The 15,699-nt window shown below is 40.7% G+C and overlaps 1 protein-coding gene across 1 annotated transcript in view; it reads right to left on the reverse strand.

Moving 5' to 3' along the window:
• Positions 1-15,699, reverse strand: part of LOC119408385 (protocadherin-1) — a 204,747-nt gene that overhangs the window by 179,224 nt on the left and 9,824 nt on the right. Inside the window, exon 2 of the mRNA XM_037675191.1 lies at positions 3,380-4,211. Coding sequence (XP_037531119.1) covers positions 3,380-4,189 — 810 coding nt within the window. The 5' untranslated portion in view covers positions 4,190-4,211. The remainder of the gene's footprint in view (positions 1-3,379; positions 4,212-15,699) is intronic.

Consider the following 15,699-nt stretch of genomic DNA (forward strand, 5'->3'; position numbering starts at 1 on the left):
ATATATATATATATATATATATATTTTTTTTTTTTTATTATTTTTTTTTTTTATTGGTCTTTTATGGTATTTTGGACTCTAAACATCTTTAATCAATCAACTTTTTCATTTCTGCAGCCTGAAACTCAGAGCAGATTTAGGGTCTGACAAACAATTTACAACTTTTTGGTTCTGCAATTGTTTGTTTTTTAGTTCCTGTTTGTTTGGAGGAGGTGGGGCTTCTTTAAACTGATGATGTCACAGGTTTAAATGGACCAATCAGGTGCCACCTTTAAATAAAACTCAACACCTGTTATGGAAATGTAGCCAAGTGGCTTTAAACATCTTAAAAAAAAAACATTCAAGATAAAATAAAACATTTTTTTTTTACATAAAATGTTTAAAAGTAATGTAATTTGAAATGTTAATTTGAAAAATAAAATAAATTCTGCCCCGCCTCTTGCACAGTGACTGCTGGATATGGGCACCAGTGACCCCCGTGACCCGGGTAAAGAAGATAATGGATGAACGATTTAGTTGTTTTTGACGAGTTATAGGAGTGACTTCACTTGATCAGGATGTTTCTGCAGCTTTAAGTGGATCAAAGTCCGACAAAGTTCTGGTACCAGAAATCAAGAGTTCACTGATCCTGATCCAAACAAAAACTCCGGTGATGTGTTTAATTCTGTTTTTGTCTTAATCTGCGGGAGGAAATGTGAATCCAGTCTAATGATGGAAAATAGAGAATACACAGTGATATTTAAACTTGTGGGTCAGAAACAGCTTAAAACGAGAACTTTAGATGCTAGCTGACCTCTGAACTTCACAGCAAACAGTTTTTACTGATAATCTGGATTAAAGCAGTCCAAGAACATGCGTGTTCGGCTGCCTCTCTTACAATAGAGACCTGTGATCTTAATGAGATTTAAATGGTTAAATAAATGGTAAAACATAAATAAAACGCAGAATATTTCATTTGAGTTAACCTGAAGTCTAATTTCTTTCCGTTTCAAAGGTTAATCTGAAAAGTATTCTCACTTTAAGACAGACACATGAGCTGATCTAGACCTGGTTTCAGATCCAGAACAACGAGGAGTTTGATCCTTTGGAAGAGGAGGTGAAAACGGAGACGACCTGAGCAGGTCGGGGTGGACTGTAAAACGGGCCACATCCAGAGAATAAACCTGAGGATAATTTCACGACCGACTCAGATTAGGTCATCTCTGCTGCAGCGACCCGAGGAGGAGGAACCGAGCCTTTCTTTCCGGTCTGCCAGGTGAGGCCAAAGTCACGCCGCGGCGCAGAGAGCAGAAAGGTGAGGCTGAATCAGTGGTTAATATGTGCCGACACGGCCCGCTTCACCTCCGCCACAACATCTTTCTGCACGGAGAACGTGCAGCCAGACGCCGCGTTGCTCTGCAGATTAACAAGACCCGAGGTCCAGAATAAAACATGTCTCTGACTAAATTAAATTCAACACGGGGAATAAAACAAAGCTTGAAACGTCGAAATTCACTCGGAGTCCAACAGAATCGCTTTTAAATCTGGGTGAAGGTCGGCGATGGTGGCAAGATTAATAATCTGCTTCATGTTCAGGGTGAATGGTGTTTTGACGCTCCATGCTTTCATTGTTCTGTCCCACGGTTCTGGAGGGGTTTCGACAGTGAAGCCTCACAGAACAAGACCCGTTTAATGGACTTATCTGAACCACTGACCTGGAATAACAACCAGCTATGACCGGAGCTGCCATATTTACATCAACTGACAAGAAGACCAAGATTTAATAGGAACGTGTCGTGGAAAGGTGCTGCAGTCTGGCTCATCCACGACACTTTATGTAAATCCAGCTCTAGTCAAGAGTTACATCCACTCATTGTGAATAGAAGGTCCGATTAATTTCAGGTTCTGAGGAATTCTTTGAGCCGTTCATCTTTCAGGATAGAAATATATACAGTAGTCCCTCGTTAATCGTGGGGGATCCGTACCCTGAAGACCTGCGATAAATGAAAAACCACGAAGTAGGGATAGTAGTACAAGTAGTACGTAGTAGTTTATTTTAGTACACATATATATAAAGGCGTTTAAAACCCTTCCCACTCTTGCAATATTGTAAACAATGTTTCTAAACGCTCTAAAAGAGCACAGATGTCATGATGTCAGCTCTCTGCCTCTGCTGCTCTCAGCCACTTGCAAGCACTCTTGGCCACGCCCACTTCTCCGCTCTGCACAGTGAACAGCTGATCAGCTGCAGCAGGAAGTTTATCCTGCAGTGTGGGCTGCACAAATGTGCAGCAGGTGCTAAATAATTCATTTAAAATAAAAATTCCATGCTGATCGCATGGCTCATCCATCAATCGGCCAATTGTGTCTCATGTCCAATCTTATTTTGAAAAACCGCTACTTTACAGTTCGACTTTCGCTGTTTTTCAAGGTAAGATTGTACACGACACACAATTGTCAACTTTAATATTATTCACATGATTGGGACGGTACGAGGATAAAAAGTTAATGAAAAAAATTGTGGACAGGCGCCAGCATTTTGTAGTTTTCTTCCAATAAGCCTACACTGTAACGCAGGTCAAAAGGACTACACTGCCCAGAAGTCAACAGTGCTTCCAGCAGCTGCTTTCTGCTGAAATGGAGGGAAAGTTTTGCAACGTAAAGTCAGAAGTAACGATCTATCTATTAAGCTCACAGAACTGGCAGGAAAGTCACAAATAATCCTGAAGCTCAATTATCCACGTGCACGTCAACCTGGACGGGGAGGTGGGTTTCCTAGCTGCAGGGTAGGTCTGCAGAACAGGAACAGAGCTGCTGGTCTGCAGAGCTGGTGAGTAAAATTTTGCAGTACTGTACAGTACATATATGCATGTTGTTAAAATGACGTAGGTTTAAGAGTTTAGAACATTGCAGGAGTGTGGGAAGGATTTATAAAGAATTAAAATATATATAAATAATAAAATAGAGTTCTTACTTAACAATTTTTCACTCATCATGGTGGTGTGTGGAACGTAACCCCAGCGATAATCAAGGGACTACTGTAAATGTTTGTGGACTCTACATTAAAACCTGAACTGAAACCAGGAAACCAAATGATTTAAATGAAGTCCACCAAGAAGAAGAGCAGTCCAATATTAGCCAGAACCTTATTGATAGAGACAACCAGTCTAAGGTCTGGGAGACACTGGCTGAGGGACATGAGACCAAAGATTGGTGGAGTGAATGAGAAGAACCCTCCAGATGTTAGTTCTGTTGGACCTACAGCAAAACATGTTAGATTCTGGATTGTGTAACTTTGTCAGAGTTCTTAACGATCCGTTTAGGTCAAAGACAAAAAAAAAAGATTAATAAGAGGGACATGTAGAACTGAGATGAAGGACCAGCGTGTCCTGTTACTGACCTGCAGCACCGAGTGTCCAAGTGGACTGTTCTCCGGCAGGTCGGCCTCGTAGTGATTCCTCTCGAACTTGGGCGAGTTGTCGTTCTGATCCGTCACGGTGACCCGCAGCAGAGCGCTGCTTGCCCTCGGCGGCTTCCCACCATCCACGACTCGAATGTTCAGGTCGTACGAGTCCTTCTTCTCCCGGTCCAAGTTTCCCAAGACAACCAGCTGCGGCAGCTTCTCGTCCGTGTCCAGGGCCACCTGCAGGGTGAAGAGCTGGTCGGCATCTGGTCCGGCGCTCAGAGAGTACTCGGCCACGCCGTTGGAGCCGGAGTCCCTGTCGGTCGCCATGGAGATAGAGAAGAGGGCGCCGATGTGCGTGTTCTCAGGGATGGCCAGGGAGAGGATCGGTGAGGAGAACTGCGGCGTGTTGTCGTTGATGTCCAGAACCTCAATGAGACCTTCAATAAGCCGCGGCCCCAATCCGATCCCCTTCACCATGTCGGTGATCGTCACCTCAAACTCCAGGAAGCATTTATCGTCCTCGAACAGGTTGCGGCAGTCTCTGAGCGTCTCACGGTCGATGGGGACCTCAGTGGTATAGATGTCTCCAGTTTTCCCGTCCACTCGGAGGTACGGAGCGCCAATCTCCAGCTTGTAGAGATGTCCGGTATCAGGCAGGCCCTGATCTGCAGCCAGGCTGCCAATTAGCGTGTTGGGCGGCTGCTCCTCAGGAACCCGGTACAGGATGTCTGTGGGCGCCGCGCCGCATGAAACTGTCAAGACAACAGCCAGGAGCGCCAGAACATCCCACCTCATCAGAGCCATGTTTCTGCCAGACGACACTGCTCTGAAACAGACAGGAACGCAGAGTTAAACTCTTGATCTTCAGTTCAAGTGAAACTGATCCTCGGCCATACATACAATCCAATTTTTAATTCAGTGTATTTATATAGCGCCAAATCCCAACAAAGTTGTCTGAGGGCACTTTATAAGAACATTCACATACATAGAAAGATTATTAGTAAAGTTCTCTATGTAGGAAGCCAGCAGACTCAATGAACCCTCACTTTGTTGCAGTCTCCCATCCTGGACAAGCACAATGGCAACAGTGGAAAGGAAAAACTTCCTTTTAAAAAGAAGAAACCTCCAGCAGAACCAGGCTCAGGACAAGCGGCCATCTGCTTTTAAGGATGCACCGATCCACATTTTGTAACTTCCGATGCGATCCCGATACCTAAATCTGGATATCGGTCGATACCGATCCCATTCCGATATCATCATCATTATTGATTTTATGTGAGGCTGTAATAATCTCCTCTCTATAGGCAAGTACAATTTGTACAAATATATGCATGTCCAAAAAGGCAACATGAGGTAAGTTTTATTAATGTTGGATAAGTGTCAAAGTTAGAATTAAATGCTGCTAACACAAAGCATGTTTTTTTTTTATTCCTAGCTTTAAAGTAGGAATGTGCGATATGGCCTAAAATTCATATCACGATATGTATTGTGAAGGGTGGCGATAACGATATATATCGCAATATGTTCTGGATATAAAACTTAATAGGAATTTAAAAAAAAACATAGGGTGTTCTTTTGTTATCATATATTTTGAATTTTAAAAAATCCACTACTAGGTCCAGAGAGTTTTCAAATAATAAACAAATCAAGTATTAGGCTTCTTGCTTGTAGTACAAAACAGTGCAAAATATATAAAATGTAGTTTTAGCCACATGTTTTAAACAAAATAATATGTTGTTAACAGTTTCCAGTCTTCTCAAATAAGAAATCAACAGCAACAGAGCAGCATTTTACACTGAAACACTTCACCCTCCAAACCTCTAGTGGGCGCCTCCTTCCGTTTTAATGGAGAGCTGACACAAAATGAATGTGTCTTTGACCTGAGGGTCTCACAGTAAAATCACACAACACAGCGTTCTTTTTACAGATCTGAGAGCAGGTTTCTCTAAAGCTGACCAACGCTTACTTTAACTTTAGACAGAAAAAAAAAAAAAAAAAACCTTTTGACGGAATACAGCGTTTTGCGCATGCGTCCGAATACAGCAACACTACAGCAAGTCGGCCGTAGTTAGCTTGTAGCTTCGCTACTTAGCTCTCGAAGAAAAGACTAACACCACTTGTGCACAGTTTTCAACTCCAAAAAAGTAACGATTAAACTGAAAACTCAGATTTTACATCAGACACAGCATTACTGCGGTTAGCCGGTAGAAGACAGATCTCTAGGCTAAATTTCTATTGTTTCTACCGTATACCATTGATATCGCACATTCCTACTTTAAAGTGGATATTAAAGTGATTAGATGGCTTTAAACATCTGCTAAATTCAATTCATGGCATAAACCTACACAAACATGTTTCTGTTTTAGTATTTTAAATCACTTTATAATGCAGCTGTTTTTGTTTAGTTAAAAAAAAAAAATTAATGTAATTTACAAATCATGTTTTTTTAATGATTGTCTACTGTTGTACTGATAAATATCTCCTGGAGGGTAAACTATATTTTGGCTGCAAGTATCAAGTTGTGAAATCCTTCATTTTCTACAGCTGATAGCAGTTGTTCATTAATTACGATGAAGTTTAGCAACTTCTCGGTAAACATTCGAGCTCCGGGGCTTCAGTGATGCGTTATTTTCGATCAGTCCGGAGAAGGCAGTCTGATTTCGGTCAGCCGCGCTCAGTCTGCCCCTCTTCCGACACGGACAGACTGAGCGGGTCAGACTGAGCGTGGCTGACCAAAATCAGACTGCCTTCTCCGGACTGAACGAAAATAACAAACCGCTGAAGCCCCGGAGCTCGAATGTCCATCGTAAAACTAACTTTATCGCGGTTTAATGTGGTGCTATGGCTCTGCAGACATTGCACGTTGCCGTCTTGTTTTATGGTGTTTCTAGTGTAAAATACTTCCACACAGCGGACGTGTTTGATGAAAAGTTTGTTAGCCGTTAGCCACAGTGCTACTGCATGTTGTAGCTGGCTGCAAATTATGAAATAGATTTCCTGAATGCAAGGCGGGTCTCATTACTCTGGGTTCATGAGACACATCTCCGTTCAGGAAATCCATTCCATAGTTTGAAGCCAACGTGCAGCGCAACCACAGACATGCATCATGGATCGGAAATATCGACGGGTTGGATCGGAAAAATCCGACAGGTAAATTATGCTGGTATCGGAGACCGATACCGATACTGGATCGGCCCCATCCCTATCTGCTTTGACCATTTTTAATTCTTGATCTACAAGAGCTGCACATCTCTCAGTAGCTGTTGTGCTGCCACTCATGTTACAACAATAACACCTGCTGCTTATATATGTAAGTATTTTTATTTTAAATTAAATTTAGTGTGCACTCTATAGATCGGCATTTACGGTAGATTAAGGTTCTAGTTTACAGTCGGTGACGCAGAGTAGGCCTGTCACGATAACAGGTTTTGCTGGGTGATTAATTGTCTCAGAAATTATTGTGATAAGCGATAATATTGTTTGAAATTTAACAATAATTAATTGTCAAATTTTAGAAGACATTGATTTGTTTAGAGTGTAGTACCTTTTTTGACCACCGGATGGTTGTGCAGCGTGTCTAAGAAAAATGGGAGGGAGGGTCCTTGACGTGACATGGACTGACATGGTGACATGGCAGACGCTCGGTGAGTTGAGCTCTTTAGCATAGCCTTTTCCACACAAAGCTTTTAATAAAAAATCATTAAACAAGTTCTCAGCTTCTTGTTGCAGAGAAAAACAACTTTTTACACGAAGGCACGGGTTTAAACCGTGAATTTTGAAGCTCGGCAAGACGGAGGTTTATTCCCGAGGTCGGCCTGTTAGCTTAGCGTCTCAGTTTAGCTGCTTTTAACGATTCAGAAACGTGATTTTGGACGGTTTAACAGATTTTAAAGAGAAAGGGAGGGGTCAATGAAGGGCACTAGAGTTGAGCCGTGTCTTCAGAAGAGAGAGAGACACGAAGAAACGATAAAGCTGCTAAATGAAAATGAGGTCAATAATTTTCATTCATCACGTGATTAATTGATTTATTGTTTATCGCGACAGGCCTAACACAGAGTATCATCAGGTTTATGAAAAGGGATAGAATGAGAAAAACGAGGGAACATAAAGTGTAAAACTTTAGAAGTGACAGTAATGTGTATCCGCCCATTTCAAGCATCGTTTACAAGTTATAACATAATGAGTACAAAAACTGGACTCACATACATCTATATTAAAGGATCCAGAAATCCAACAAGTCTCAGAAAGCAGTTCCTAGAAGTAAAGGAGTAAAAAAAAAACCAATTAAATTGGTATGCCTCTTTTGTAACTGTCTATTGTTGTTGTTAACCACTGTTGTCATCACTCTTTGTTATATATGTTAAATCAGGTCTCTCTTGTAAATGAGTCCCCGAGGCTCAATGGGATTAACCTCTATAAACAAAGGTTGAATGAAAAAAAGTTCCAGGTACTTTGGGTCCAAAGGATTCCTTAAATCCCCTAAATGGGCAGCAGAAATTACTTTATTGTGATTTTTTTTTAAAACTCTGCTAATTATGGTTTGAAGTTATAATAATCTGACTTTTGGAGCAAAAAGGTTTTATTTACAGTAAAGTTTAAACTCCCTCTGACCTCGCTCACTTCCTGGAATAATTCAGAAATGCTTCCCGACTGTTCATAACGCTTCACCTCTTTCTGCACATCGTCTGGAGAGGCTCCTGCTGGCCGTCCAGCTTAATCTTTTATTTTCAGATTTTAAACCATCTGAGCAGAAAACACAACTTTTTTGGGGTTTTTTTACCCTCCGAACACTCGTGTGTGTGGGGGAGGTGGGTTCTGACGGACGGGCTCGGATCAACTCGAAACGTGGATCAGGTTTCTACAAATACCTGACATAAAAAAAAAAAAACCTTCCAGAGTGAAGGACTCCAGAAATCCTCCGTCTGGTGTTGAAAATCAGTTAAAGCGCCTGTTTCTGATCTTTAATCATAAAACTCACGTTGAACTTATTAATCATCCTGAAATAAAACCTGCGTGTTCCCCACTCATAATGTCAAGCTCCCGATGTTCCTTAATCTGAGAGAATGGCGTGTTTTTGACGTTCATTTGACGTGAAAAATGAGCCTCGTTCAGCTTTTCCTCCGAGTTCATTTGTCCCAGCCGACGTCCCGAACACCGGCAGCCTCAAATGATGAATCGTGCATGAAAAAAAAAAAGTTAAAAACCCGTTTCTTTCTGCTCAGAAAGCACAGATTAAACAGAACAGGATCAGAACTGAGTGGAATTTCATTTTTACTGAAGTTACTGAACTCAGTTTACAGCTGAAACGTGCTCCTTATTTACAAAAAATACGATACAAACAAAAGGTATTTATCTGCTCACTCGTGGTTTCCATGGACGAGGGCACAAAACGAAAGTCTAGACCTCGTTTTTCGATCTGATTAAAGCAAAATAAAACCATTCCTGCTCTCTGAGTGACATCTGTTTATTGAGTGAAATAAATTTGAGCAGCTGCTGCAGGAAACCGACCTGAACTCATGAACAAACAGATCTGAACTCGTAAACAAATATAAAAAACAAATGTCTGAGCTGCTCAACCCCCGAACATCATAAACAAGAACCTTCTGCCCGACGTGTTTATTTCCTCACATTCTCTCTCCAAATACCCCGAACCAACAACCGTTGACCTCTGACCCCACGACATTTCCGGCGTCACTGTGGAAACGAAGCTGAAGCGCTTGGGCACAAATGCACTTTTTTCTTATTTAAAGAGTGGAACATCTTTAAGTTTCCTTCAGTTTCTACAGGAAACCTGCTGCTTCACCTGGGGACTGCTCTGTTTCCTAATGTTCATTAGCTGTGGCGGCCATCTTAAAAATAAACTGTATATGCACTTTTAGCGATGACTGAATTTCATTAAAATCCGTCTGGTTAATTACATACTTTGCAGACAGAACAGTAATAAAACACATAATATAAATCTGTAATTATTTGATTTTTCTTTTAGTGTTGAATTAAAATCCTGCAGCTGAAAACCCTTGAACGAATCAGAGGCTTCAGGTAAAGAGACATGTGCTGCTGCTGGTCCTGGATTCCTCCATTTTCACTGGCTCAATAAAATAATGTGGGGGGGAAAGAGGCGGGGGTAAAGTGGATTCTGTCAGAAGAGCTGAGCTCACCCATGACCGTAGTTTACATTTTATAATCCTTTCAAAATAAAATGACTGAAAGACAATGCATGCTGTAGTCATTTGGGGAGGGGGGTCAGGAAAAACACCTTTAGGAGACGACTTGGCGTGTCACTACCAGAAGACAACGTAAGGCCCGGTTTACGTGACATCAGTTTTGAGTGAAACTGCAACATTTCAGCTGTGTTTCGGCTGTTTGCGTACTCGACAACAATGGTCGTTATCAGAGTGAAAGTTTTTGGCAACGCCCGACATCGATGTGTAATTGCATGCACGCACTACAGATAGCAGAGTGCTGTTTGTGCTGATCACCTTGTCAACATGGAGGAGTGACCCAATCTCATCTTTGAACAAGCGTTCACGTATTCACCATTTTGGACGTAAATGTTTTCATGTTCCAGACTGAAGCATCTTGGGTGTCGATAAAATTCAAAAACCAGAGCGCGGGCTGGCATGGATTGATGACATGATCAATGATTCAACATTGGACAAACAATAACGCTGTCCCGTGTTAACAGAGTACACAGAGACATACTGACAGCGGTGACGGTCGAGTTAATGCTTTACTTCGGCCATTTTAACTTTGAATATTTCCAGCAGTCGCAGCTCATCTGACCTGAACACGACAGCAGTTTGCACAAACTCATCAATACTAACGATCAGCTACTGATTAGAAACTTGTTTGCAGTAGTGAAGACACCAAAGCCACCTCGGTTGAAAGGTTTTCAGATTCAGAGATGATAAAAGCAGAATATGAAGCTTCGGGTTTTGATTTAAACAAACTTCAGGTGAGTTTCTGCTGTTTGTCAGTTTTTTTTTTATTTTTTCAGAGAAAACGACTTAAAAAAATGTCGGGTCGTGGGAAAAGCTGGAGGTGGAGATGAGTGAAGAGCCAGTTCCTGTTAGCAGATTTATTTTCATGTTCGCATGTTTGTTCACATGTGGCGTTGTCTCCTCGGGGGACGGGTCTGGTCAGAGATCGTCCAGATCCTCCTTTTTCCCACAGAACACCCCCCCCCAGCATCTCTTGGGAGCATTTGTGGAGAAACAGGAGCTGCGTTTCCATTTGTGACGACCGGGTCTTGCTTGGACCGACCGAGAGACAAAAAGACTCACAATGGAGACCCAGGGAGACAGAGACGGGGTGTCCCAGTCATGGGAACATAACAAAAGCAGCTGAAACGTCCTGCTGAGACCAAATGTTGACGTCCCAGCAACAAATTTACCTCTGACATCAAACACAAACAGCAGCTGCTTGAACTCCACTAAATTGCTTTAAATCTGAGCTTTTGTCTGAAATTTATCAGTTTTACCTCAGAAACTATAAATATAAATTATCTCATATTTAAATTGTTAATTTAATTAGATTATTCTCTATTCTGAGTTGTGACAAATTACTGTTACTGCACTGAGAAGGATTTACTATGCATGTATGTAAATATAATAATTTGATGTTTGTCTTTTTTCTTCCTGGAGCTAGATTTTAGTAATTTATTCAAACATTGTTTCTGCATTGATGCTGGATTTGGTTCTGTTGGGAGTTCAAACCAACACTTTAATATCTTACAGAATAAGGACAAATATCACCAAGACAATAAAAATAAAGTTTAAATCTTGATCAGCTGAGGTCACTACAAAAATAACTTTGTCATTCAAAATTGTACAGTGCACAATGCAAAACTGAACAAAATGTTGCGCCATAAATTTACTAAATTTCATTCCTACGGTATTATAGAAATGTTTCAGACCCAAAAAGTCAGTTTCTGAGACATTTTTGACTTGAAAATAAATTGTGTTAGTAAAAAGCTTGTTTTGCCATTTGTACGTCGAACAGAATTAGGAAAAAATAAGACGAAATAGCTTGTACGGGAGCTAGGCCTGTCACCATAACAAATTTTGCTGGGCGATTAATTGTCTCGAAAAATATTGCGATAAACGATAATATTGTATGATATTTGACAATAATTAGTAATTAATGTCAAAGTTAGGAAGAAATGTTGATTAATGTTTTGAGTGTAGTACTATTTTTGACCACCGGATTGCAGTACAAGACTGAACTGAAGGATGGATAGTGAGGGAGTGAGCAGCGTGTCTCTAAGAAAAATGGGAGGGAGGCCCCTTGACATGACATGGGCTGTCTCTCTTTCCTTTTTTACGGTTCTCAAAATGGCGGACGCTCTGTGTGGTTTGAACTCTTTAGCATAGCATTTTTCACACAAAGCTTTTGATTTAAAAAAATCTGTAAACAAGTTCTCAGCTTCTTTTAGCAGAGAAAAACAACTTTTTACACGAAGGCACAGGTTTCAACTGTGAATTTTGGAGCTTCGACAAGAAGGAGGTCCCCACCCGAGGTCGGCCTGTTAGCTTAGCTCGTAGCTTAGCTGCTTTTAACGATCCAAAAGCGCAATTTTGGATCGTTAAAATGGATTTTAAAGAGAAATAAGAAATGGAGGGGTCAGTGAAGAGCACCGGAGTTGTGCCTTTTGTCATCCAGTGTCTTCAGTAGAAAGAGAGATACAAAGAAACAATAAAGCCTATAAATGAAAAAGAGGTCGATAATTTTCATTTATCATGCGATTAATTGATTTATTGTTTATTGGCCTAACGGGAGTTCCCACCATTAAAGAACATCATGGTGAAGGCTTATTAATTTACATAAAGGAAATGTACACATATATCTTCCTTGTTCAGATAACTTTTTTTAAATATTTGATTTGTATTTTTTTTTTATAGAAAATACAATTGGTGAATATTTCTGGTCTAAACAAATTTCTTTCCGTCAACCTTCTCAGTATCATGTAGGAACCCTGAACTTTATTTTGAAATTACAGTATAACTGCCGGATGAACTCATAAATCAACAGACCTTTAAAACATAAGGCAGCTACTTAAAACTAAAAATTCTCAGTTTAAACACAAACACTAAACCAGCAAATGTTTGGACATTTCTTCAGCGGTGCGTTAACTGAGCCGATTAGAAACTAAAACCCTCCAAACAAACTTATTTACCAACCTCTACGGCTTCTCTCCGGTAAACGGTTAGAAATCCTCTGGTTTGCTTTAAGTTCTCCGAGAACCCCCGTGCTTCTGCAGGGGATCACCTCCTGCTGCACAACTAAAAGAACCCGAACCGGAGCTTCCTGTCGGCCCGTCCCATCAGGTCCAACTGGCCTCATCTCCATAACAAGCAGATTTTAAAGCCTCTGAAAAACAAAAGGCTTGTTTCTCCCCCAACAGAGACGGCTTCAAATCCTAAAACAAAACCACTTGATAGAAACCATCCTCTCTGTCAGCAACACAATATAAAAAGAATTTCATTTTGAATTTAACAGACTGATTGAGTTTACAATAAGCCTCAGCAGTGACAGTTACTGCTTATTTCAGAAACTTCATGAAGTCTTTTTTAAAGTGAATTTGTGACGACAGAAAATCATCTGTTGAACAAAACCAATAATGATCCACACAGTCGGTTTTGATTCTGCTGCGAGATCAACGACAAATGGTAGAAATATGACAACTAATCTGAAAAACACCACAGGTGAAACTGGAAACTTGTGAGAGAAGTTACAAACATGACTGGTTCATCACCTGAGGGTGTGTGTGAGCAGCGCTTTGTGCTGCAGACCTAAATTAAACATCTCACACACAAATAAATTAAAAAAAAATCAAAAGATGCTTTGATGTTTCAGCTCTCATGTGGACAGGATGTACACGGTGAGTGTGTGCGCACCCCTCCAGCCCAACACAATCACTATTGTTTAACCCAGACTAACTCACTCCGGTTGTTTTAAGGCCCTGTTTGCACGAGGACAACCTCTGGAAACATTAGTTGTGGGTTTTTTTCCAACGAAAAAAGCAAAGGTTTACATGAAAACGCTGTAGTTTCCATGTGTCGGGTTGCCAGATAAGAAATTATTTACTATAGTTCTGTTGCTTTAAAATTAATAGTTTTCTGACCTAAACTGTCATATGTGCTGAGTAAATAAATTATATGACGAGGTGTGTGTTGTGTTTGTTGAACATGTGCACAGAAAAGGAGGGGGTAAATGGGGGGTACCGCAAGGGTCCATCCTTGGTCCTCTTATTTTCTTTATACCTGCTGCCACTAGGTGCTATTTTCAGGAAACATAACATACCTTTTCATTTCTACGCCGACGACTGCCAAATCTACTTCCCCCTCAGACTCAACAGTACTCGCTCTATTCAACCGTTACTGGACTGCCTGGCTGACATCAGAGATTGGATGGCTTTAAATTTCTTGAGTTTCAACGAGAAGAAATCTGAAGTTATGCTGTTTCCTCCCAATGACACAATCACCAACCACTGCATCGACCTATCCGTTCTGTCACCGTTAGTGAAACAAAGAGTCACTAATCTAGGAGTGATACTTGACCCTTCTCTGAAACTCAACAATCATGTAAATATGAATTGAGCATGCATCAGATTTCAACCTTGTTTCTCCAAACTGATGTCGTCAAAAAGCTAGTTAGTTGTTTACAACCATTAAGCAACGTTTTCATATAAACCTATTTATAAAGAGCCTAAATGTCCCTTTGAACATGCATTAAAAACTGGAGATGAACATTAAACCAATAATTATAACAAGAAGGATGAAGTTTCATATTAGAATAAAGACATGGCTATGAAAAACATTTATGATTTAAAATAATCTTAATGTAAAAATATTTTCTGATTATAAAATGTAGCGCTAAATATGAGGAAACTGTCGTTATTAAACCTTTTAGTTTTTTTTAATGCAACTGTCAGAGAATTTTTGGTCAAAGGTTATGGATGTTTTTATTATTATGGCTGATCTCTGCCCATGAACCACATGTTTGGGTTAGCGGAGAGCTGGGTGGGAAGGCTGCAGCTGCATCCAAGGACACCTCTTGAGCTCTGTGAACTCGGCTGAACTGATAAGGATATAAAAGCAAGCGGAGGGGGCAGCTCGAGGCAGATTCTCGTGACTGGACTTCATGTGTGTACATTTTATGTACATTTATGTAACTGGTCCTGAAAATCTGACCTTGCAAGTACAAACCGGATTCCAAAAAAGTTGGGACACTAAACAAATTGTGAATAAAAACTGAATGCAATGATGTGGAGATGGTAAATGTCAATATTTTATTTGTAATATAACATAGATGACAGATTAAAAGTTTAATCTGAGTAAATGTAACATTTTAAAGGAAAAATATGTTGATTCAAAATTTCACAGTGTCTACAAATCCCAAAAAAGTTGGGACAAGTAGCAATAAGTGCCTGTCAAAAGGAAATTGAGCATATAACGAACAGCTGGAAGACCAATTAACACTAATTAGGTCAATTGACAACATAATTGGGTATAAAAAGAGCTTCTTGGAGAGTCAGTGTCTCTCAGAAGCCAAGATGGTAAGAGGATCACCAATTCCACCATTGTTGCACAGAAAGATAGTGCAGCAATACCAGAATGGTGTTACCCAGCATAAAATAGCAAAGACTTTTAAGTTATCATCATCAACCGTGCATAATATCATCAAAAAATTCAGAGAATCTGGAACAATCACTGTGCGTAAGGGTCAAGGCCGTAAAACTCTACTGGATGCTCGTGATCTCCGGGCCCTTAAACGCCACTGCACCTCAAACAGGAATGCCACTGTCAAGGAAATAACAGAATGGGCTCAGGAATACTTCCAGAAAGCATTGTCAGTGAACACAATCCACCGTGCCATCCGCCGTTGCCAGCTGAAACTCTACAGTGCAAAGAGAAAGCCATTTCTAAGCAAGCTCCACAAGCTCAGATGTTTGCACTGGGCCAGGAGTCATTTAAAATGAAGTGTGGCAAAATGGAAGACTGTTCTGTGGTCAGATGAGTCACGATTTAAAGTTCTTTACGGAACACTGGGACGTCATGTCATCCGGACCAGAGAGGACAAGGATAGCCCAAGTTGTTATCAACGCTCCGTTCAGAAGCCTGCATCACTGATGGTATGGGGTTGCATGAGCGCTTGTGGCATGGGCAGCTTGCATGTCTGGAAAGGCACCATTAATGCAGAGAACTATGTTCAGGTTCTAGAACACCATATGCTCCCATCTAGACGTCATCTCTTTCAGGGAAGACCCTGCATTTTTCAACACGATAATGCCAGACCACATTCTGCAGCAATCA

This window comes from Nematolebias whitei, chromosome 4 (genome assembly GCF_014905685.2).
Source record: "Nematolebias whitei isolate Nwh7 chromosome 4, NemWhi1, whole genome shotgun sequence".
Taxonomy (NCBI): Eukaryota; Metazoa; Chordata; class Actinopteri; order Cyprinodontiformes; family Rivulidae; genus Nematolebias; species Nematolebias whitei.